Source organism: Poeciliopsis prolifica, unplaced genomic scaffold (assembly GCF_027474105.1).
Source record: "Poeciliopsis prolifica strain line A6 unplaced genomic scaffold, Auburn_PproV2 SCAFFOLD025, whole genome shotgun sequence".
NCBI classification, from domain to species: Eukaryota; Metazoa; Chordata; class Actinopteri; order Cyprinodontiformes; family Poeciliidae; genus Poeciliopsis; species Poeciliopsis prolifica.
This window is the reverse complement of record NW_026562400.1, coordinates 1,807,842-1,832,460: the sequence shown is the minus strand read 5'-3', so window position 1 is coordinate 1,832,460 and position 24,619 is coordinate 1,807,842. Positions and strand designations below refer to the sequence as shown.

The window sequence follows — 24,619 nt, the reverse complement described above, 5'->3', positions numbered from 1 at the left end:
CCAACCACTCATCTGTCTTTATGACCAAATTTACTTTGTGGTATTCTGGGAATCAACACAGCCCTGCATTTTGGTCCTCTGTCTAACACTTGATCTGATGAAAGACAGATCAAGAAGCACCTGCAAATGATAACATTTCTAAGTAAAAGCTGTAGTTTGTTTTGCTACAAATAAAGACCAAAACAGAACAAACTCATTACATTAATCAGATTTTAAAGGACCACAAACATCATTTAGGAATGTTAAACACAGTGTGGGAATGTAATAGTGATACGGTGCATGATAAAAATAAAAAAAAAAAATACCACAAACAAGAATTAAGTCACTATTAATTAGATTTTTTAAAACCACAGTCTCTGTGTATAACAGTGGTTTGTCTTCAGGCTTATTTCAGTGGAAACTACCAAGACGGGGGGTTGTGTGACATCAGATGTGATGTGTGTACGTGTGTCTGTGTGTGTGTTATCGCCATGCTGCCGTTTCATTTGGTGACTCATTTCACGTTTCCGCCATTTACTGGAAGATAGCTGGAACATGTTTATGTCCGTAGCTTTTTAATGGCTACCTGAGAGTGAGTGCAGGAAGCCTTGGAGTCCTGTTTTCTCCTACTAAAGTGCTTTATAAAAACTTGATTTATTTTTGTTTCTTGGTGGTGTTCTTCAGATTATCTCAGGACTGAAGCTCATTGTTGACTGAAAGTGACACATGGTGTAGCAAGACAGACGTACACAGCCAGGCTGCTCTGTAATCAGCCTGTAATATTATTAAAAAAACAAACATAGTCATAGCATCTCCACGTTTTGTGAACATTCTAAAGTAATGGCTCGGCTTTTCTATTTGTGCTCATATTTATTTTCTATGTTATCAACAAGAACCAAAGATATTTCTTCCAGATGTTCATTGCCTGACTTTATGGGAAGACTATCTGGGCAAAGCAAAGTGAAGAACAAAGGTTCATAAATTTAAAGGTAGCAGTTAATTACTCTAAAGGTTTTTAAAGCCACAAAGACATCTTTGATCCAACTAGCTAACTTAAACAGCTGCCGTATCTAACACAGGTTACCCACAAACAACACATCAATTCATGCTTCAAGCTTTGTCAAAGCTGCTGGCATAAAGCTTACAGGAAAAGGGTATAATTTCCATCCTCTTTGCAAAGATGAGATCATTCGCTCTACTATGACTGTTGGGGGATTATTTACAATGATGAGGTGATTAGCCCAGTTTACCAAAAACGACAAAAAGCAGCAAAAATTACCCTCATAGAGACAAGACTCTAAAAACTCACAGACTAAGTCAAAACAGGTACAAACAATGTAGTCTTGCAATTATAGTTTTTTTTTTTTTTTAAAGCAGTGACTATTTACTTTTCCATATATTGCAGTTCAACCAGGAATGGGTAGAAGACTTAAGTGAATTGTATGACTTTTCTTCAGTCCAAAACACAGGTGCTTTGTAGGCATCAAATGTAAGCTAAAAAAAAGAGAACGTTTTATCATTGACTAATTTTTTTATGTCTTTCTTAAAATAAGTCACATTATTTCTTTACATTCCTTTACAAAATTACAAGTGTCTCTGCCTCCAGGTAATCCTTGTTGGGATAATCTAACAGTGAGATATTAAACTTCAGAAATACTACAGATTTACCATTGTGAATAAATTGAAATATTTTATGTATGCATGTATAAATGTAATCCAACTTGCTTGAGATACGAGGTTGTATTTTCTGAATTAAGTAATCATTTCTGGTAGACAGTAGGTCAGGAGTAAGGTGGCTAATTCTTCCAGTTTCTCTTCATCAGCATATAGTTTCATTTTACAGCACTCAACGAAATAAGTGCCGTAAAAGCATTGGGAAAGCCACGGGTATTCAATGAATACCTAAGAAGGAAAACCGCAGAGTTGCACAAGTTGGGAAACTCTTTTGGAGCCATTTCTAAGCAATTGTTTATCACTCCGAAGAACTGTAGATGAGTACAAGTTATACACACGTGTCGCCACTTTGTCATGGTTTGAACGTAAACTGTAAAGTTCTCCAGAGTCCTAATAATGACATCATTGTTTGATTCAAGTGTACTGTAGGAGAGAAACATTGAAAATTTGATGAGTGCCAGACATTTAGGACTATAGTTTGACAAATGTGCCTTCAAGCTTGACAGAATTTAGATTCTGGACAATCAAGTGGTTTAAAGCTGGGGTATGTAACTTTTATTTAATAAAAATAAGTTTTTTTTACACATTTGTTAAAACTGTCACCATGTACAATATCTGAAAAAATTAAGCTCCTCAACCTCCTCTCAGTCTGTCTGGATAAATGGACTGCTCCCGGTCAAAAAACAACTTATCGGAGCCAGGAGGAGTGTCTTACCGCTGTCAATCAGGCATGTTTAGGCACTGCTTAATATGCTAATTTCAGAGAAACAACTTACATTTCCAGAAAAAAAAAACGTTTCTCCACCATTGTCAATGCCCATGCTATACAAACAACTAGTTATATCAACACGACTTGTCAAATGTCTTGCTATTAGGTAAAGGCCACATGGGGTTAAAATGCAACTAGCTGGGGCGTGCTGTGGAGGTGCAAGGGGTTAGCATGCCCCACAATTGGAGGCCTTAGTCCTTGACACAGACGTCGCAGGCTCAACTCCCGGTCCCTGTCTGACTACTTCCACAAATATGAGCCACTTTTTTCTGAGAAAAAAAAAAAAAGATGCAACTAGCTAAAAGACAATTACCCAAATATTACTGAGTGACTATGTTTTAGACCTGAATGTCAGACATGACCTAGTGTGAGATGGAAAATCAATAAATTCATCTTGTGCATCCAATTTTTTATTTAAAAATAGGTTAGGTCAATTATTGGTTTATGATTTCACCCTGAAAAGAGGTTAAAAATTGTTACTCTAATTTTAGACTAACATCATAGGGAACTCTGGGCGTCCCTTCTGAAGCTGCTTCCCCTACAACCCGACCCTGGATAAAGCGGAAGAAGACGGACGGACAGCTGGACGGACGGATTCATATCAATTATGAATATGAAAATATCCTACTTTCAAATTCCATTCATTTGTTTAAACACATGTGAATTGGCTCCATAAAACTAATTATAGATTGGTGTATGACATGTGCTGAAGCTGTAACTTAAGTCAAATACAGAGCAAGATTCCTCACTGGTATAACATTTAAACACTGTTAACAAGGAAGGACGACTTGCCACTTAATTAAGAGTCCTGCTTGCATGCTGAGGACAAAGTGATTAGCTATAGACACAGAGGAGGGGCTTTCATTTAGAGGGTGCTTGTCTGGTTTAGGCATTGCACAAGTTTACCCTTGGCCTTTCTGCTACAGCCATCTGTTGAGAGTGTAAAGATGAGCCTATTTGTATACGTGTGTGTGGGACACCGCACAAGCAGATTGGTAAGATTACGGGAATTGATGACCACATACGTTATCCCACACCCCCTTACTTTCCTGATGCACCTCTACCCCTTCTTCTTTTTAAGGGCCTTGACCTGACACATGCCACACGTAGACGCCGTTGCACACACTAAAACCCACACACACATGCACAGCAGCGGGGATCATGGCTACGTCTAAACTGTCTAATTCTCCCTAATGGCTTCTCTATTCAGGGATTAACTCCCTTAATCCACACACACAGAGGGTCCAACATGCACAGGCCCACAGTGTAACCGTCACAGTAACACACAGTGACACACCAACACAAAGGAAATGGACAATGGCTGATCTCGTCACTGAGGCTTCAAATGGCCTGTGGGCTGCAATTAAAGTGTTTGGGACTCAGGAGGAGACTGGAGGGCAGAGGATGGGGGAAGATGGGAAGGCTTAAGAGAAGAGAGAGAAAAAAGGAGAGGAAAGTGTTTACCAGTCAGGACAGTTTCATCAAGTTGAACTCTCTCTTTGAAAGTGTGGTTCTTCTGAGCATTCTCATTTAAATCAGAAGCATATCCAGCTCTTTGGTAAATTTACCACACCTCTTTCACAAAACTTCATCACCAATCTGCAGTACAGGCATGGAGTGGAACCACATGGAACTACATCGAACTGTAGTTCTAAAGGTTAACATGTGATCCCCCAGCAGTTTTACTAGAAAAAAAAAACCTAATCTCTTATTTGGAATCATTATCACCACAAAGTAAACTTGTGTTAGCTGAAGTCCAGTGATTCGCTCTGTCTAAGCACACCTGAGCATAACCTGTCCTTTGTGTCAGTGTGATGAAAAGAGATTTATGTGAATTCTTTCTGAGATTCTGGTGTGTTTGCCATAAATATACTGACCAGCTGACCACAAAGTAAACCCTTACATATGATGCTGCCTGCTGGTGAACCTGATTGCCTCCCTGGTGCCTTAGCGGTACAACACAAAAGGTTTAATTCAACCTACTATGATTACATGGTTAAAAAGACATCTAAATCCTGACTTTAAATCTGTTGATATATATATATATATATATATATATATATATATATATATATATATATATATATATATATATATATATATATATATATATATATATATATATATATACAGGACAGATATCTGTGACCTCTAAGTTTTTACTTACACACTATGAAACACAATTGTCACTGTTCTCCTTAAACGGAGAATGCAGTGTCAATCCTACCTGCAGTGAGTCCCTTAACTCATCTGACTTTCAGCTCACCCTCATAGTCTTCATTGCTTGTGTTTTAAGAGTCTTTACAGACTGAAAATTTCAAGGCACTCTTACATTTTAACTTGCAAGTGGAGTTTATGTAAGATGAAAGTGTGTGTGTGTATCCCCAAGTTGTTGTGTGTGTGATAAAACTACTGTAAAACTAACAGTAACAGAGATCTAGGAGGTCTTTGCTTCCTTTTTGTCCCCTTTCTCTCTCCTGAAGGCATGCAGGTAGGACCTCTGGGACACAAAAAAGGACATTTCACGTTGACTTGAGTTGTTTGTGTGCACTGAGGTGAAGCTCACCTTAAAGATACTCCACCTTTCTAAATGCAGTTACCCTGCAGCTATGCAGATCCTCACAAAGAAAGGGAAAAAGGAAATGACATGGGTAAGGTATAATAAATGCCAAGCACAATTATCATATCACCTGGCTCTTGTCAGGTCCAGTTCCAGTTCCCACAATAGAGGCACCACAGTATCACATCGGTGTGAGTTTATATGCTTTCCTGAAAACAGCTTCATTGCTTTGATTGGTTAGTATGAGAAGTAAGGACAACCTCACATCTGCATGAAGCAGTTAGAGTTGAGGCAAACTCAACTCTAACTGCTTCATGCACCAGCACATGAACTTTGACCTATCGCTGTTGTTTCAAGACAGCAGCTCTGTTGTTTCAAGATGGCACTTGTGTATACAAGTGCCATCAAAGGTGGATGATGTTTGAGAGTTGACGAGTAAAATCGCCTCTTTGTTTTGGGATAAATCTCTGAAAACTGGATACTATCTTCTCAGCAGTTCTGTTCAGTGATGCAAATGTTTACTCCTCACTGCACTTTTTTCCACATGTAGGATGGAGATTTGCATGGAAAAAGCCAGATTCTACAGCAGCCTGGTCTTCCCCACACAATTCTACCAGAAAATGGTCCCACCAACTCCAGAAAATACCTCTCTCCAAAATAATGTTATTTATTCAAGTGATGCTACAGTTTTTCATAGAATAATCAACTCTTCTGGTTTTCTGAGAGATTCTGTCACTTTTTGCTTTCATATTTGCCTTGATTTGGGCTCAGATTTCATCAACTTCTTGGCATCAAAAATTTCTGTTCTGGCAATGTTTCATCATCCAGATTACCTGAAGGTATTTCACTGGTCTTTTAGAGTGCAAGACAGGGCCATCTGGGAGTGTCTACTTCTAAAGAAAGTGATGGTTGTTCAGTTTTACTCAATGACTATAATGAGAAAGTGGGAAAACTGTTTTGTGGGCAATCTTCCCAGAAGTGGATAGCTCAGTAGAAACCCTAGAAATAGACTGTGATAGCCAAACAAATTCCACTACATCAAAGAATTAATACAAATGTTTAGTGTAGCTAGAGTGTAGTTTGAAGATCCTGAGCAAAGATAGATTATCTGGAAGGTTTGCTAAGAAAATACTTGCTTTTTAAGAACCTTAGGCAGTGGAGTTTTTCTGTTATTTCCATATTCATGCTATTTGAAATATTTAACACCCTTGAGGGTGTATTCGTCAGGGTTATTACTTATGGTGTAGATATTTTATGAAATGGAGTCCTTTTATGAATATAGAGTAACTTATTGTTTTGTTTTGTTTTTATGCACTTCTGGAGCGTTCTTCAAATATTTTGATTTTTAATCTTAGCTAATCCAGAAAGTTTCACGTTTGTTTGTTCTTTAGTCCAGAACACTTTTAGTTCAGCACATATACTCATAATAACTAATGTTGGAAGAAAAGATATATTGATGAAAAATGTTAAGTAGATTTCCAATCTCTGTTTTGTAAAATAGTAATTTTGGTGTGCTGCATATATTATTTTTCCTATCTGCTAAAAATCTTTGGTGTAGCTTATTACATATCTGTTTTCTTTCTTTTTAAATATGTTACTGACTGAAAATAGCTAACACTGAGCTTTCTTTTAAAGTAACAGTTTCCACTTCAAAGAAAGTACACAAACTGGTGATAATTAGTTTGTTGTATTCACAAGCCAGAAAGAGACAGAATTTTTGAGTTTATCACTGATTACTGAAAATTAAGCTAAAAAATCTTGAAATTCTGCTAACCCTAATTACAGAGAGCTTTGCTGTATCATAAAGCTTCCAAAAACATTGTAGAAGTTTTTGGAAGCTGCACACATTTGATTCCATGTTTTAATGTATTTCTCAGCTTTCTGGTCCCCTTCAGCATCTGGTTGTTTTGCACAAAGAGAAAACACTGAGCATCAACATGTCCGACAGCTGTGGGACAGATCTTCAGCTCTGTGTCTGTGTGTCTGCGTGTGTGTAGGGGTGTGTGTGCATGTGTGTGTGTGTGTGTAGGGGTCGTCCGTTGGCAGGAAGCAGTAGGCAGCGAGTGATGTGGTCAGACCCTCTGTCACCATTGAGAGGGAGTGAAAGAGTCCGGTGTCTCTTGTCTTTTCGTCGTCTTCCTGTTGGTTGTTTTCTTTTCCTGATAATCTTTCATTTATATATAAGAGAAAAAGAAAAGGTCTCAAAGAAACTAAGGCCCATTTCACTCACACCGATGACTGCAATAACTCAGCTTAACATAGTGTTCTAGTGGGAACAAAAAAATTATGTATTTTTTCTACAAAATTGTGCCTTGGGAGTTTGTTTCAAACAAATACAGCTTGAATTATTAGTTTAAATACAGAAACAGAATTGACATTTTAAGATAGTTATATGTAAGAAAAGAAAGAAGTGATATAGGTATAAATTTCCACTTAAATAAACAAAAAGAATACATCGAATAAAAAATACAAAAAAATCAACAAATTCAAATTGTTTTTTTCCAGCATTTTCTTTCTCGGTGTTAGTAGAACATTATTTATGATCTTAATGTCACATTTCCCACAGATTTATTTTGTTGTTTCTGTCCAACAAACTCTGCTCGCCACAGCAGTTTCTTTTCTTTTATGGCTGCACGATTAAAATCCTCACGAGCAAACATCAAAATGCTTAAAGACAAACAAATGACTTTTTCTGGAGTGATTTATTTTCTTCAAAAAGACAAAAAATGGTTGAGAGAAAAGTCATGGAAAAAGCAGCGTGAGGGGTGAGTGTGGAAAATCATTTTTGTAAATACAATGTGCAAAATCAAAGGGAAGATGGAGAGAAAAGGGGAATTGAGGGAGGTGGGTGAGTGGGAGTTAAATTAAGGGAAACAGGGTGAACAATTAGATGGGAATTTCCAGTGTTAGTAAGAGACTGAGATTTTGTTGTCAGTGAGTGAGTGAGTGAGTGAGTGAGTGAGTGAGTGAGTGAGTGAGTGAGTGAGTGAGTGAGTGAGTGAGTGAGTGAGTGAGTGAGTGAGTGAGTGAGTGAGTGAGTGAGTGAGTGAGTGAGTGAGTGAGTGAGTGAGTGAGTGAGACCCTGAATTGAAATAAAAATGGAATAGATGTTTATTAAAGCATGAAATAGATTTTGTTTGATATTACTTAAAATTTATTCCATAAATTATGAAAACTTAAGTAAAGAAACACTATTTGAGAGAATTAATCATTTTAAAGCAAGTCTGATCTGATTGGGATTGTACTAAAATCAGCAATAGTTCATGATTACATGAATTACAAACTGTAACAGTCAATACGACAAAAGCAATTGTGGTTCTCTGCATCATCAGGAATTATTGCCTCCAAATCCAGCATCATTAATCATGATGATCACTCGAAAAACACTGAAGTTTAGAGTTCCTTTTTCATTTCTTATTTCCAGAGTTGTAATAGTAGATAAATCTCTGTCAACACAACCATTTAATTGAAGATGAGGTTATGAAAGTATTTACGCTTGCAAAATGAAGCATATTAAGACTGACATCAACAGAGTCATAAAGACTAATTTCAAGAATGGATTTGACTTAAACTAAATAGCAGATGTTTATACTTTTAACCAGACTGTAGTGTTTGTTACCTTGCATCTCGCATTGCATGCATTCAAGGCCAGTCTGCTAACAATGAAAAGCATGATAAGTTGTCAAATTTTCTGATTTCAAAGCATTTTGGCCCCACATATATTTATTTGAGGAGACACTTGGAGGATTTTTAAAGTCTGTGTTTTTCTTTCATTTTAAGTCCCGCTGAGGATTTTGCAGAAGTGATTCCCTCTTTTTCTGTTCTGATGAGGCTCCAAACCTATTGCAAGCATTTAGGTTCAAATCAATTAGATTTAAAAATAAAATTGATCGTTTTATTGTGCAACACTTAAAAGTTAAATACTGTTATTTTCCTTCAAAGGACGCACAATGGACATTGTTAATGCAGCCCAGAGGGAGAAGCACAGTTGTTTAAAGCAAACGAAGCCTAAAAAAACATACCCATTGCTCACATGTAGCAACCCAGTTTAGATGAAAGAGAAAAACATAGTAAGACGTGAAGAAATTCTTTAGATCATTGATTGCGATAACTGCTTACAGCAGCCAGTATTAGCTATGATTGTAGAGTAGAAGTGGAAGCAGAAGGCTGTTCATAGGATCAGGAGAAGGTATTTCTACCCCCATGCTCCCGTCCCAAAAGCTCTTTTAGTCGGTTTTAAAATTGGCACACACTAAAATCACGAGCATATGGAAATTTTAATAAGCTTGTGAAAATTTTAGGTGCTATTCTTAAAAATTTTCTTCAGAAAGTCTTTAACCTATGTGTTGTTACAGTCTTGGAGTAAGTCAGAGACACTCCCTTTACCAGTCCTCTCAGTGCTCATACCCGTTTTCATTCTTACTACTAAATACAATGAGACAAAAATAAAACTCCTTTTCTCAGTCTTAATTAATTTACCCAAAAAGAACTTCATAATTTGTTAAATGAAAGGAAGAATATTAATGTAAAAAAAATTGTAAGAAGGAAAAAGCAAACTCAAAGGCAGAAAATGCTTTTTAAGGGAGTGACGGAGAAAAGGCAAAGAGTAACACAGGAGAGTGAGTGAGTGTACTTTAAATTTCATTTTGCAAAAGAAACCAAAGCAGATCAGTTCTGCCCCCTAGAGTGCAATTTTGTGTGTGTTTGTGTGCGTGTGTGCGTGTGTGTGCGTGTGTGTGTGTGTTATCTTGTGGAAGAGAGGGACATCCTGTGACGGTGACTCAACACTTCCCTTATACAAGCATGCAAACACACACACACTCACACACACACGCCCACGCGCACACTAGACACAATCATGCACAAGTACGCGCATACATGTTGTTTACATTTTAAACTTGAAGACATTTCCACTCATGAATACAACTAATCACACAATCACTTGGTGATTATCATGTAGAAAAATCGTTATTTTGATGGAAAAATAGGAGTTAAATTTTTAGCTATGTGTGTGCGTGTGTTTGTGTGTGTATGGCTCATGGCCTCAGGTGAAAGCCATGTGAGAAGTGCTTTGTGGGTGTGGCTTCAAGTGAGCGAGCAAGAGAGAGAGAGAGAAGGAGAGGGAGAGGGCTTAGTCTGAGAGATGTTGATGTTGTCAGGCATTTAATATCAGGTCTCCAAGTGGATCACACACACTCCTGCCCAAAGAAACTTGAGAGCTCGGTGTGGAGTATTAGCACTCGGAGTGGGAAGGCAGAAGGGGAGAACTACACCTGTCCCGCATAAACTCTATCCTCACAGGCAGACTTCCAGAGAGGATCCCAGTGCTCGTCCCTATGTGTGGATGGGACCAAAGTTACACGGTGAGTACAGAGCAGCTCTTAATACCCTCGGCTTTTCTGTCATTTAACTAACAACTGATTTAGAGTGCAACATAGGAAATTGTACAGGGTTTTATCTGACTTTTTGAACTTTTTTGACACTTTGTATACACTTAATGAATTATACTAAAAGTTGTGAACTCCAAAAGCAGACTATCAATTAAATCTGAATTAAAAAAAACAAAAAAAAACTTTTAACTTTTACAGTTACTACAAACTTTAAGATTTTTATTATTACACTGAAATGAGTTTTTGGACAAATTTCTTAAACTTTTGTTGTTTTTAGTTTGTGCTTTTGAAGTATTTTATAAATCTATTCCTGGGATTGTGTTAAAATGTAGGCACTTTTTGATGACTTTAATACATTTTATTCACTAATTTATGCAAAAACAAGTTTTGTTTTTCCAGTAAAGTTTCTAATTTTATAGATATATACATTGATAAAATTATTAAAGTTTTTTTTCCATTTTTCTGATTAAAAACAATCCATCCATGCTTGTCAAAGTTTAAGTTTGAAATCCTGCTGACTTTGTGCAGGCTCAACTTCTAAATGTTTTCAGTTGGTCTAAATACATGAGAGATGAATTGTTTCTTGGTTCTAGGTTTCACTATTAGTTTTCGATGCTGCAGCTGTTATGCAAAGACAGGATTCGCAGTTTTGCTGAAAGCAGAGAAAAGAGACATTTTCATATGTGATCACTGTTTTGATTTGATTAATTTCAATGGCAAATAAAGCGGAAACTTCTGGTTATGCGAGTTTTCAACTGCTGTCTGGGAAAAATAACTTTTCACTGGGAATTTTACATAGCAAATCATGGATACTGTTGCTTTTGTTGGATTTTAATGTATTTTGGGCATTTTGGTCTGTTTGTGTTTAATGTTTAGAGCAACTTCAATTAACTTTAACATGCTTTTTTATATGACTCTTAAGCAAGGGAGGTCAGTTTTGTGAGAAAGAATATTCTCTGAATCCAGGATGCTTTTGCTTTTTTGTGGTTTTTAAATGAATCTTAATTAAAGCAAACTTTAGCTTTATAATCACTTTTCAATCAGAAACTTGTTTTACTCTTGGGATCAAAACCCCATTTGCTTTAGCTGAAGTCACTTGGATGTGAAACAATTTTCTTTCTTGTGGCTTCAGATAATTTCACAGAGCGAAATGTGGTCAACGAAGATCTGCTGCTTTCCGCTCGTCAGCGTGGGACAAGCAGCATGCTGTCCCCTGTGTGGATTTCTGCTCCTGTGTGTGTGTGTGTGGGATTGTCTTGGGTGGGATCGTGTTTGAAGTTTTGTTTGCGCTGCCGTGGCCCCCCAAATGGAAAAGTTTTTTTGACGCTCCCTTCCTCATCACTTCCCCCTTGTCCATTACCAACGCGCACACACATTCAGACAAGAACACACACGGCGGGATGATTTGCCGGTTCCGCAGCTTTGCCACTCTGCTTCCAATTTTAGCTTCATTCAGACACAGACAGTATTTCCTTCCTCCGTCTTCAACCCATGGGATATGTGGGTGAACAGGGGGCGGGGGTCGAAGAGCGCAGAAACATGGGAAATGTTACATTTGCAATATCTGAGTAAATTCAGCATGCTTTTGAGAAATATTAGTTATCTAAGAAATAACAGAAAAAAAGGAAACATGACAATTTCTTTGTAAAGTCAGAAAAAGAATGAGTCATAATATGGAGAAGTGAAAAAAACAAAAAAAATTGCTGATAAATGCATTTGTTTGACCCATATTTTGACTGGTTAGACAAAAAAAAATAGTGAAAGTGTTCAAGGTGAAAAATATCGAGCCTGATTTTCCAATTTTATTTTATTTCATTCAATGTGACTGTACAAGAATTGTATGTAACTTGAATATTAACTAAAAAGTTGTGAGTTGCTTGCTGATTTTTTTTATTTTATTTTTTTTGCTACATTATGTTTTTATCTTGCTTGACGGAAGTGGTCATCTAATCTGGTAGTTTTATGTCATAGAGAGATAAAAGTTGAATAAGTTTTCTTAAAAAATGTCAAACAATCATCAGACTCCAAAAGCAGAAAAAAAGACAAATCTAACAAATCAGGTTACGCAACTGAAACATGAATGAATCGTTTTCCAAATTAGTTACCATTTAGTCGAAATGGCACACAACACGTTTACCGCCTGATCCTTTGTGTGCTTTTGCGCTTGTTGGGGTTTGTGTGCGCGCGTGCACATGTGTTTGTGTGTGACCGAGGCATTACTCAAGCCCCCTCTGAGTCACTATATATAATAATCACAGATCTTCCTCTCCTCTCTTTGTCTCTACTCATCATGGTGTTTTATCATCTTTCATTTTGATCTTTGTCTCCTTTTTATTCCTAATCAGTTCTTTCCTCCCACCTCCTTTTATATTCTTATCTTATTTTGTCAACCATTTGCTGTTTTTGTACTTCTCTTACTCTTAGGTTTTTTATCGCATGTTTGGTATTTTTCTGCTTGTCATGTTTTTCCATCGTTTTTTTCTTTTACTTTCTATTTAATCTCTCTCCTATCTCACTGTTCACTTCCAGATGAAAGTTTTAAGAACGTTTTATAAAGAAGAGATGATAAAAGGTATATTTTTCTCTTTCTTACCCTGTCCAGGCGACCTCTCATAGCTCGGCCATGTTGACCAGTGAGGGGGCGCACACTATGGAGCAGGACAGCACAAACCACAAGATGGCCTCCACAGCTACCAGCACGGGTTCGGACGGAGCAGAGACGATGACCGACACTGACGTGGACATGGACATGGAGATGGAGGAGGCAGACATGACACATTGGGCAGAGGCAGAGTTTGAGGAGAAGTGCACATACATCGTCAAAGACACGCCATGGGAGGCGGGGCCAGACGCTGACTTTGCAATGACGACAAGAGCAGAGGCATCGCTGCCCAGAAACCTGGTCCTCAAACACCTGGCAGGCACCAAGGAGGTCAGACACCCACACAGACACTCACACAGTCCTTTGCTAGCAGACAAGAAAACTTTCTCCCCCATCTCAACTTTTCACACGCGTCCAAGCAGAGAAAGCCATCTGTACGTTAACAGGGACGTGAGTCAGTTGTTGGTCATGAAGCAGAGAGCAGGGGGTTGCCGTGTCTACCTTGTAAACGCTCACATACACACACAAAGACAAAGGAATGTGTGTGAGTGGGATAAAATCTGACGGAAGCTAATTTTACACAAAAACACATTTCTTCAGCTTGAATCTTCCGATTGAAACTCATATGTCAGCTGAGAAGATTACAGTGATTTAGCCCTGAAAGTTGTGTGTCATGCCATAAAGCTCTCACCGCACTGAAATATTCATGCCAGCAGCCAGGGGGCACTGTACAGCACCTTAACGAACAACTTAGACCTTTTAAGTTTAGTGACTAAGTCGCAGCAAATTAATTTAAACCTTTTGATCCCGAGATGGAATAGGGCATGAAAAAATAAAAAATTACTAACATAATTCGTCTTTTAATCTTCCTCAACTCACAGTCAGCCACCATGACCTTCTTGATGAATGTAAAATGATAATTTCCCTCTCTATTTCTTTTTATGGTTGATCAATCAAAATGTCAGACAGCAAAAGGTTAAAATTGAGATAGGGTAACCTCAGTCAAACAGCACGAAATTAAACATTAAAAAACTCATGGCAGATGGCATCTGAAAGTTCACATTTTTCATTAAAATGTTCAATATATTTGGATTTAAAAAGCGGTGTTCATTTGCGTCTAAATTTTGAATGTTGCTTCAGAATTTTGCGTCAGATTGAAACAAAAGTTTTTTTGGTTTTTTTAAAGCATTTTTGATGTCTTTTTTTTCAGGGCGTTTACGCCAGTAAAGATGTGCATGACTGCAGGTCAAAAGTTTCCAACTTTGTCAATTTTGTTACTGTGAGTTTATCAGTGAAACGGTGTGATCGCATAGATTTTCTCATCAGTGGCTTATCAATAGGGAACTGAGGTAAGAAGGGGAAGGAGAGGATTGTGTTTTGCTTACAAGCTGATACTCTATCAGCTAATATTTAGTTTGACCAGGAGAGGAAGAAGGGACAAGCTGATGAAAGAAAACTGTGTTTTGCCCCAAAAACATCAGGAAAGAACTAAAACGATTTAACAAGTAAGAAAAGAAAGCTTGTGTGCAAACACTACCACAAGCTTGTGTCTGGTCCTGTGAAGGGAAAGGAGGAAAAGGGGATTTCCCACGTCACCAGGAGAACAAGGGGTTTGTGAAAAGACTTGTGTTTGCGTGGGTTTACTTAGAGAGAAAAAAATGTGAGTATGTGCTTCTCGTCCATCCATGGCTGAAGTCGAGGCAGAAAAATCCTTGCAATTCTCTTCCTCTTCTTTATCTCACCTTCTGTGATTCAATCAGCCCATATAGCATAAAAAAAAATCCAGAAGAGAAAGAATTTTTTTCATTTGTGTATCTGAGTGTTTTCCCCTGAAGTATTTGAAGTGGCAATGGTTTAAGTTTGATGTGGCAATCATTGGAGGTGTGACAATAAAAAGAGATTTGAAAGATATATATTTTTTAGTTATTCTTCAACCAAACATTCGAGCTCAAAGTCACACGAAGCGTGCTCATATTTCATTAATCATCGCCTGACAGCTGGTTGATTGTTTTTTTGGATATAAAATAAAGCCTAATGAGTCTTGTCACTGATGGATGTGCACAACAGTTTCCAAAGCAGATGCAAACTTTGCTGTATCTTATATACAACATTTTTTACCTACTCGTGTCTGTATGTTGCCATGCAGGTGGTTGGAGTGTGCAGTCGGGAGTACATACCCAAAGGAACCCGCTTCGGTCCCCTGGTGGGCGAGATCTACACGGCCGATAGTGTCCCGAAAGACGCAAACCGGAAGTACTTCTGGAGGGTGAGTATGCTGGTTGAAAACACACACATTTCCTCAGAAGCCCGAGAGACCCCTTCCTGTGACGTCTCTCGCTTAAAAAAAAAGGCAGTTGAACAGGAAACAGGGCTTTCTGTTTGGTGTGTGTGGGGATGTGATGTCACCTTCACACAAATAACATGCCACACTGAGGTTCCTGTAAATCCACACATGCTGGTACATGGTTAAAACACGCTCCATCACTACCGGTAACTGACAATGAGACAACACACGCTCACGAACCACCTACATGGTTGTTCTACCTACATACTCTAAGAGTGTGAGTGTGTAGTGGGTTTGATTCGCTTGAAAAGAAAAAGTGTAACCACAAGCAGAAACTTAACTCATTAAGGTTCCATTCATGCTCATATCTCACTTTCTCACAAGCAGCGAGATGACAGAAACGAGAGGGAGAGATAGGGGGAGAATGAAAAAGAAACGCACAAGGGGATGGGGGAGGGTGGCAGGTTAAAAATGACTTGATCCTTCCTTTCCCTTTTCATATAAAAGAGGATCTCCTCCTCTGTGACAGACTTTCTGTCTGTCTTTTTTTTGCCTCGCGGAAGGTGATGAAGACGGAGAGAAATGGTAAGGGGTGATAGATAGAGAAGAAAAAGGGTTAAGAAATGTGGTTTAGATGACATTTACTGCAGATGGACTAATAATGAACTGAGATAAAACATGTCTTTCTAGTTATTTAGAATAGCCTCATTTAAAAATTTACAGTAGGTTAAATGTTCTTTTGATGATGTAATCAATTTCTTGCCTTTGTGCTCCATTTTTTTTTGTTGTTGTTTGATTCAGGAAAATGGTGGTAAATTTTGCAAGTTGAAAAGTAAAACATTTACTTTATAAAAGGAAAATAAAACTTGTTCTTGTGAAAATGATCGAAACAAATGTTATTTTCTTTCATTCCAGATCTTTGCGGATGGTGAGTTTCACCACTTTGTGGACGGTCTGGATGAGACCCGCTCCAACTGGATGCGGTACGTCAACCCGGCCAAATCGGCGGCAGAGCAGAACCTGGCAGCATGCCAGAATGGCATGGAGATTTACTTCTACACTGTGAAGCCCGTCCCAGCCGGCGCCGAGCTGCTCGTCTGGTACTGTCATGACTTCGCCCGCCGCCTGAGATACCCGCCATCAGGGGAGCTGATGATGCAAAAACTCAGTAAGTTCAATAACTCTTTGTTTGCCATCTTTTCATGAGACATGAGGCTGATGAGAAGCGCTGTGGAAATTTCTTTCAGATTCTTTTGCACAATAAAATCAGTGGTTTTATTAGAAGCCAAAAGGAGTGACCGGCTTGGATGACAAACATTAAATCAATCGGTGGTGCATGTCCATGTGTCTTGAATGTGTCCTGTCGCCGCTATTAAACCCTGTTTTTGAGTGTAGCTATGTCTCCTTCCTCTCACAGCGTTAGTCTGTCATTATCTCTCTCTCTCTCTTAAACACACACACTTACAAAAGTACAAGACCAACATCCTTTCATCTCTGTCGGTGCCATCGCTGTACTCTTGTGTGCGTTTGCGTGTGTATGCGTGTGTGTGTGTGTACCAGTGACAGTGTAATTACACGCAGGGCTGTATGGCCCCTAATGCCACAGTCTTACACACTTAAAGACCAACTTTTAACATAAAAGTTCTCAAACACACACACACAGCCTTCCTTAACCTCAATAAACACAGCAGAGACAGAGTGTGTTTGCTTGACTCAGCCTTCATTGGCAATTTTTATTAGAAAGTGAGCTAAAAGTTTGTTTGTATTCACCAAATGACAAAAATGTGATGTACAACAGTGACTTTTAGTCATTATTCTGAGATTTTACCTGAAATATCAACAGAAAAATTCACCTCTCACAACCAGATTTGTACCATGGCATATTCACTGCAGTTATCCACTTTCCTGAGCTGATCAAAGAGTGAGGGGACTCACAGGGAAACAAAGCCTGAGAGCAAGAGTTGAGCGGTTTCCAGGTGTGACTGCAAGCTAATAGCAGTCTTAAGGTGGCAGAGGAACCAGCACACCCAGCCAGAGTGGCTCCACTACCCAGGGAAAAATGCGCATGACCTGGGGACAGAAACAGAAGGGATCCCCTCATCCTCCTCCTCCTTTATCTCAACACATTGTGAACTTACTATATGAGTCGTCTTTAATTAGCCTCATCTGTCATTTGAGCCCCCGCAGGCTTCTGCTGACCTGCAGCTGACTTTAAAGCGGATTTGTACCTGGATTTTTTATTTTTTTTTGACTGCACTTGTCTCAGGGCTTTAGCTTTAAGTTTCAAGGGCTTTCGTTCATTCGTTTTTTGTTTTTTTTTTCTCGGCCATCTGAATTTACATTCTTAAAATGAGTAAAGCAATCGTCTGTTACGGTGGCTCATAAGAGGTTAACTCTACAAGTGAAGTAAGAAATAATGCCACTGACTGACTGAGTAAAACCAAGAAAACCACAATCTTTCTGACTAAGTAACGTTAGACCGAAACTCAGTTAAAGGGCAAAAGGTAAAAGAGAAGGAAGCTGGCAAGATAAGTCCTTGTCATTGCAAAAATTAAATATGTATATATAAATATGCATGTTCAGATATTAGCAGCAGGAGTGAATGAAAGTAATTTCAAACAACGCCACAATTGCTATGAGAGGTCACCAGTTGGAAAATAAATTCAACTAGCATTTAAATTATAAATAAAAAGTTGTACTGAGGTTCAAAATAGGAGTAGGTGATAGGATTAGGTGATAAAACAATATTCCCAATATATCATTCATCAGAAGACCATTAAAAAAACACGCAAGACAAATATAAATCTACTGAGACAACTTTAACTTTTTGACTGCAAAATTCATGGTGGAGAGAGGATCCTGCTATGGAGTCATTGACAGATGGACAGAGCTAAATTCAAACCAATCCTGGAAGAAACTTTTGACAGGCCACTGGTTAGAACAGTTTAGTAAAAACCTAGACACAAATCCAATTGAGTTTGTTGCAATACTGCAAACTCTTGACTTAATTTGAGTAACCTTCTGCAAAGACGAATGGGCAACGATCTAAATCTTTACACTGGTAGAAACATTCCCCATCTGATTTCCAACTGTTCTGCAAAATATTGACTTAGTGGGGAAAACCACAAATGTGTTAATCAGCCATAAAAATCGGTATAAAATACATAGATCTTGAATGGAGATTAATATATTTTTATAGCTCATAGTTCTAGTTTTTTCAGTCTGCAATAGAGCCTTTTCACATATTTACCACATAGCTCCTCACAAGAAGACTTTATTATTTGCACAAATTGGGCCACTTGTCCTATGGGGGGCACCAGAGTTTCTGGCCCAAATTATATGACAACCTGTATGACATTCCTAAATGGGGGAGGAGACCACTATTGCCTGTATCATGTCTCTTTGCATCGCCTCTTTCCAGTACAGTCATTACAAAACCAGACGTGTGTGTATGTGTGAGCAAAATGACTGAGCATGCATCGTTGTCTCACTCCCTCACTTTCTCCTCTCCCTACTTCTCTTGCTCTTACTGCTGCCATCATCTTGCATTCTTCAAGTTTTAGCACTCGAGAGCACCTGTCATCCATGTGTGTGTGTCTTCAAAGATACTCAAAGAACAGTTTCTCTTCCCACACTCATGGTGATATAAGGGCGACATGCCGACACATTTACACACTGCTTTTCATCTCGAACACATGCAAACTCACACATAGTAGTCTTGTGTGTGCGTTGGCCAATAACCCTGATATATACATGTCACTTAAAGAGACCAGAGAGGAGACAGAGGAGGGCTTGGTTGAACCGCACCTCCTACCCACTCGGCTGACTACTTGAACTTCCTGGCAGAAGGGCCGTGTTGACAGATTGATATCTCCAAGATGGCCGACCTGTTTGTTTTCTGAAAGAGGGATGAAGGGAGGAGGAAAAAGAGGAGGAGGAAGGCTAACTGATAACCCCAATGTTTACACACTGCTGTTATTACTGGTGAAAGGGTCACTGGTTGTGTGCATGGGCGTGTGTGTGACTGGGAAGGTGAATTGTACGGGGAAAGAGAGGTAAATTTCACCAGTGCTACATTTGGGATTTTCTTTGACAGCCTCCATTTCTCTCACACACTTTCTTACAGACACACACACACAGAGTCCCCTCTGGACGACCTCGTGGTAAAGAGGTAGGTGGGCTGTAAAGGAGCTTTAAGATAATAGGTTGCTGTATTTTAATGCTCATCTGTGGCAATTTAGCAGCCGAGATGTGCTACTAACTGACATAGCAAAGCTTTTAGGATGTGTGTTAGGGAGCTCCCCTCCCTAATCCACTCTTTCATCATCGGGAGGCGACTGTAGGTGTGAGTGACTAAAGGGAGGAAGCTCTCTAATTTACCCTTCGACCTCGAAACAATAGCAAATGGCCAGAAAAAGCTGGGGAGTAAGCGCTTGATCAGAAGTGTGTGCAAGTTGTTCAGAAGAGGAAGAGTCAACAAATCAGACAGAGGCCTTTGTCCACAGGCGCCTCCGTGTGTGTGTGTACCTTGTCACATGGGGTGGGGCGTGTTTGTGTGTGCTCTGAGGAGGGCAGGTGGAGGCCAAGCTTTTTCTGAGGATATCTTCAGCAGGAAACCCTCCATCAGTCCTGTCTGTCTGTCTGCCACCATTCTGATTTTATCTTGATTTTATAGGCAAACACGCATCACATGCCCCACACACACAAGCCCCGGAGGCAGATGTCACGCCTCACTTCCTGTGGATTGGTCCTTACCTTGCCCCTCACCCTCGTTCATCACTTCTGTCAACCTAATTAGTCTACTGAGTTAGTTATGGTATTCCTTCATTCAAATCAGTTCATCTATACAACTCCAAATCATATTAAATGTCTTCTTGAGACACTTTAAAACCTGGTCTAATTCATGTCAGGTTATGTGGAATCCAAATAGATTTAATAAGACAGTTTTTGGCATGCTATGCATTTAGACCTTCTCATTTTAACATTTACATGCTCAATAATCTCAATGATTCCAGCAAAACATTTTACCCTGAGTGGAAACAGTGAGATAGGGGCGTGGCCAGCAGCGGCTTATTTAGATTTAAAGTGACAAGAAGCGTAAAGCAGCTGGTCATTCTGAAAGGAGCTCAAAATAGGCAGAACTGACCAGACAAAAATTTCAATATCAAAGAAGAATTTTGTGTAAAAAATATAATGAATATGTTTTTTCTGGCCCATAAATCCATCCTAATCTGTTCAAGGAAATATTATAGGTTGCTTTTAAAACACCCTGTTAGATTTAACATATCATAAATGTGGGCTGCTATGTGGATCTATTCTAATTTTGTCTTGGTTTGTCTTTACAGAGCAGTCGCTTATGGAGGTTAAGCAGCAGCATGTGGACAGAGATGACAGCACAGTTGAAATGTCCAGTATGTCTCCAGTCTCAATGACTCCCAGCCCTCCCAAGAGGGAGCACAGTGTCCAGTCCATTCTCCGTGACACCAACAGCACCTCGTTCTCCTCAGCTCCCAAGAGGGAGCCCAGCCGCCCTCTTCCCATCCGCCCACGTTGTGCAGATAGCCCGGAGCAGCCCATGTACCTCTACCCTCTTGTCCGGCCACGTTTCCCCCTCTCTGAAGATTTGCTCAAACCCAGCCACCCTGGTTACCCCTTAACTCATTCCCCTGGCAAACAGTTGTCGGCCACACCAAGCCCTTCTGCAAGAAGCAGCCCAGAAACCAGACCTCACAGTAGCCCTTCTGGTCCAGCATTGTCATCAGCTTCTATTTACACTTACCCTGGTTACTCCCCTCCATCTGCCCCACTCCCCTCAACATTCTACCCTTCTGCTCAGCCTTACTCGCGTTACCTTCCACCACATCATTATTCTCTCCTTGGTGGTGGAGTCCCAACTGTAGGAGGGATATTCCCTAGGATCTATTCAGTGTATGGCGGCCTAATGCCCTCTCATCTACCCCTCCTGCCCTCTGACCCTGCAGCAAGGCGCCTTGTCATACCTGAACCTGTGCACCCCTCCTCAATCTCTGCCCACAGAGACTATCTCCTGCCCGGGCCAAGAAGTGCCTTCTCAACTGCTACTTTGAGAGACAAAGCAGGAGTTCACAGCTCTTATCCAGGGCACCCTAACCCACACGGATCAGCTCACGCTCCCTCCAGTGGCTCCCCAACCGCCGCCACAGCACCTCCCAGCGAGCAGGTGCCAACCAAGCCTACCTCAGCCCATATGGGAAACACTAGTGAACGTCCCTCAGATGAAGAGGCTATTAATCTGACCAAAGTGAAGCGTGGTGCAGGGTCAGCAGGATACAAGGCGTTGCCTTACCCTCTGAAGAAGCAGAATGGCAAAATCAAGTATGAGTGCAACGTGTGCAGTAAGACATTTGGGCAGCTGTCAAACCTGAAGGTAAGACTTGGGATTTGCTCTGTTATTGCTTTTTAACATCATGCCTGCTGATCTGATTTGTTACCTTGTAATCATTCCTGCACTCTGAAAGGCGTGAAGTAGATGTTTCTACTTCATAATAATCAAGGTTATGACCTGAAGAGACCTAAGCGTATATGCTGTTTTTTTCTTTTTTTTTCTCATAGGTTCATCTTCGGGTGCACAGCGGAGAAAGGCCATTCAAATGTCAAACATGTAGCAAAGGCTTCACTCAACTCGCTCATCTGCAAAAACACTACCTGGTTCACACTGGGGAGAAACCACATGAATGTGGGGTGAGACAAAATGTCCAAAAAAAGCTAATTCCCTAGATAATTTATTTGTAATAACTGACAGGGAAAAACAAGCTGCTTAAACTATGTTTTAATGTGATCTCCCGTTTCAGGTTTGTCACAAGCGCTTCAGCAGCACCAGCAACCTGAAAACTCACCTACGCCTTCACTCAGGGGAGAAACCTTATCATTGCAAGCTCTGCCCTGCTAAGTTCACCCAGTTTGTCCACCTCAAGCTGCACAAGCGTTTACACTCCCGCGAACGTCCACATAAATGCCCCCACTGCCACCGCCACTACATCCACCTGGTTAGCCTGCGGCTACACCTGAAGGGCTACTGCCTGGCTGCAACCTCTGGTCCAGCCAGTCCTAATGTCTCAAGTCAAGCTGCCTTGGAAGAGGTGCACCGCGCCAATGAAGAGATTGAGCGCTTCGATGTTAGTGAGCATGCTGAGCGACTGGAGCAGCTGCAGGGGTCAGTGGAGATGGACGCCATGTTGGAGAAACAAGTGCTGGGGATGCTGTGGAGAGAGTCTGACCTCAAGTCCTCCAACTTCCACCCCACTTACAATGGCACTGCCACCGATCTTCTGTCTGCAGGTTATGGGGCATTCGAGTCCCCGAACGAGACATCGGTTATCAAGATCCGCCGCAGCACTCCCATCTCACCAGTTGCTGCTAGCATTGCAGTCAAGCAGGAGTCAGAGGATCATGCTTAATAGACTTTTTTATGTGCAAGTCACATGAAAAATTGATTTTAAAGTGCATGGTGGACTTGTTGCCAGGAGCAACAGCTGTAAATAAATAATTATCTATTGTCATCCCCATGAACACGCCATGCTTTCAACCTATCAGGGACTCACACACTCAGGGCTGCAAGAGACAATGTCCCATGACTACTTAGTGGTTTTAGTGTTTATTACTCCCAGACAATCACCTAAAAATTTTTTTTTTCTTTAATGTAATTAATATAATTCTATTATCATTTTTCAATGATTTTGTCTCTTTTCGAACATTCTTGTTTTTGATAAATTGCTTGTTATATAACCTAACTTATTATGCATTTAATTTTGTGTCTTCAAAAGCAATAAGTGAATGGATTGCTGACTAGTAGTGTGAAAGCAATTGTTTCTGTTGATGTTAATTTGCTTTGCTCTGTGTCAGTTTCTGTGTAAATAGCCACTCTGTTGTTGCCCTCATTAGTCTCATCCATGTCCATTCTTCAGGGCTTATATATTTAAATACCAAAAATGAAAGTAGCCTACTTATGGCACATACAGTAAATTAGTTCATTTCCAAAGAAAAGCGTTATTTCAACCTGTCTGAATCGCTTTCCTGAAGTGTCTATGTCCTTTTCTGTTGCATCCTTAATTTAAATGAAACAAAAAAGGGCATTCAGTTTTTGTACATTTTTTCACAACAGTTACCTCAGTGTGGATGTGATGATGTGTGTTTGTGTGTTCAAAGGGACAGCTGAAGTGGGAGTTTTTTATTTATTTCTTTTTTTTTCTACTTGAAGAAGAATAAAACCAAACAGAACTGGAGAGCAGATCTTCATGCGGTCCAAAGGAGTGGCATTGCCCGCTTAAAATGTAGCACATAACGGACTCAGGAGGCTGATTAGCCGTCATTTCCCCTGTTCTTACCTTTTGTTTTCTATCTTTATTTTTTATGAAATCATGTTAGTACCCAGCAGGAATTTTAAATGTTTTCGGAGAGCTACACTTGATGCTAAAATCCAAAGTTCGTTTGACTTCAGTTTCCAAAATAATCTAAACAGGGGAAGAAGGACTAAAAGAATGAAAATGCTGAAGAAGGGAAGATGTACGTTGTGTTGAAGTGTTTGCTCCTTTTTTGTATATATTTTCATGTTGTTGTTGCTGTTATTTGTTGTTTTATTTTTGAAAAACAGCCCCATCCATCTGCTGCCTTGTTAAGAACACCTAAGCACCTCGGCCCTCTTTTATGCACTGGCTCCCCTCCTTCTACTTTATTCCTTCAGTGCCGATGCTTATATAATTTACACTGTGTACAGTATCTGTAAACCTGGTCAAAACTGCATTAAGAACCAGCTTAATGTTACTACAGCAGCTGTGATTTTCTGTAGCAGGTGCACTTCAATAACCTGAAGTTACTTTTACTTTTTCTGTTTCATTATGTTTCAAATGTTTGACCAAAGCTTTCCTCTTTCTCTGGTCAGTTTTCACTCCAGAGGAGAATCCCCTAAAATACCTGTCTCTGTTTACATGCTGGTTTACAAAGTTATTTATGTGCGAAATGTCAAAAAGTGTAAATTATGATATAAATGTCACTGCTCTAATCTAAACTCAAGAGAATCTTTGACTCTTTATTTCATTTTTTTTGTTGTTGTTTTTGTTATTTACATTATTTTATTATGAAAATTAAAAACGCAAACAGAAAAAAACCTACAACTAAAAATTCATCCTTGATTTGATATAGTCTTAAATAAATAAAAACTAAACTTTTACAATATTTACCCACTAACTTCAACTACTTTTGACCTGATCAATTACTTTTATTTTGAACAGATAAGCAACACATATTTCCACTGATGCCTAGCATAATGTAGTATTTTAATTATTATGACTGAAGTAATACATATTATTTGATTTATTTATTTTTT

At 39.5% G+C, this 24,619-nt stretch overlaps 1 protein-coding gene across 1 annotated transcript; it reads left to right on the top strand.

Moving 5' to 3' along the window:
- The first annotated feature begins 10,163 nt into the window (after positions 1 to 10,163).
- Positions 10,164 to 24,301, top strand: prdm1a (PR domain containing 1a, with ZNF domain). Its single transcript, XM_055047373.1, has 7 exons — positions 10,164 to 10,345; positions 12,975 to 13,304; positions 15,121 to 15,240; positions 16,174 to 16,426; positions 20,604 to 21,664; positions 21,850 to 21,978; positions 22,089 to 24,301. Exons 1-7 carry the CDS (start codon positions 10,319 to 10,321, stop codon positions 22,692 to 22,694), a joined length of 2,526 nt encoding a protein of 841 aa, XP_054903348.1. The 5' UTR covers positions 10,164 to 10,318; the 3' UTR covers positions 22,695 to 24,301.
- Positions 24,302 to 24,619: the final 318 nt, after the last annotated feature.

Coding starts and splice junctions, on each gene's coding strand:
- prdm1a (XM_055047373.1), top strand. CDS start 10,319: ATGTGTGGATGGGACCAAAGTTACACG. Junction 15,241..16,173: donor ACCGGAAGTACTTCTGGAGG/GTGAGTATGCTG, acceptor CTTTCATTCCAG/ATCTTTGCGGATGGTGAGTT. Junction 21,665..21,849: donor GGCAGCTGTCAAACCTGAAG/GTAAGACTTGGG, acceptor TTTTTCTCATAG/GTTCATCTTCGGGTGCACAG.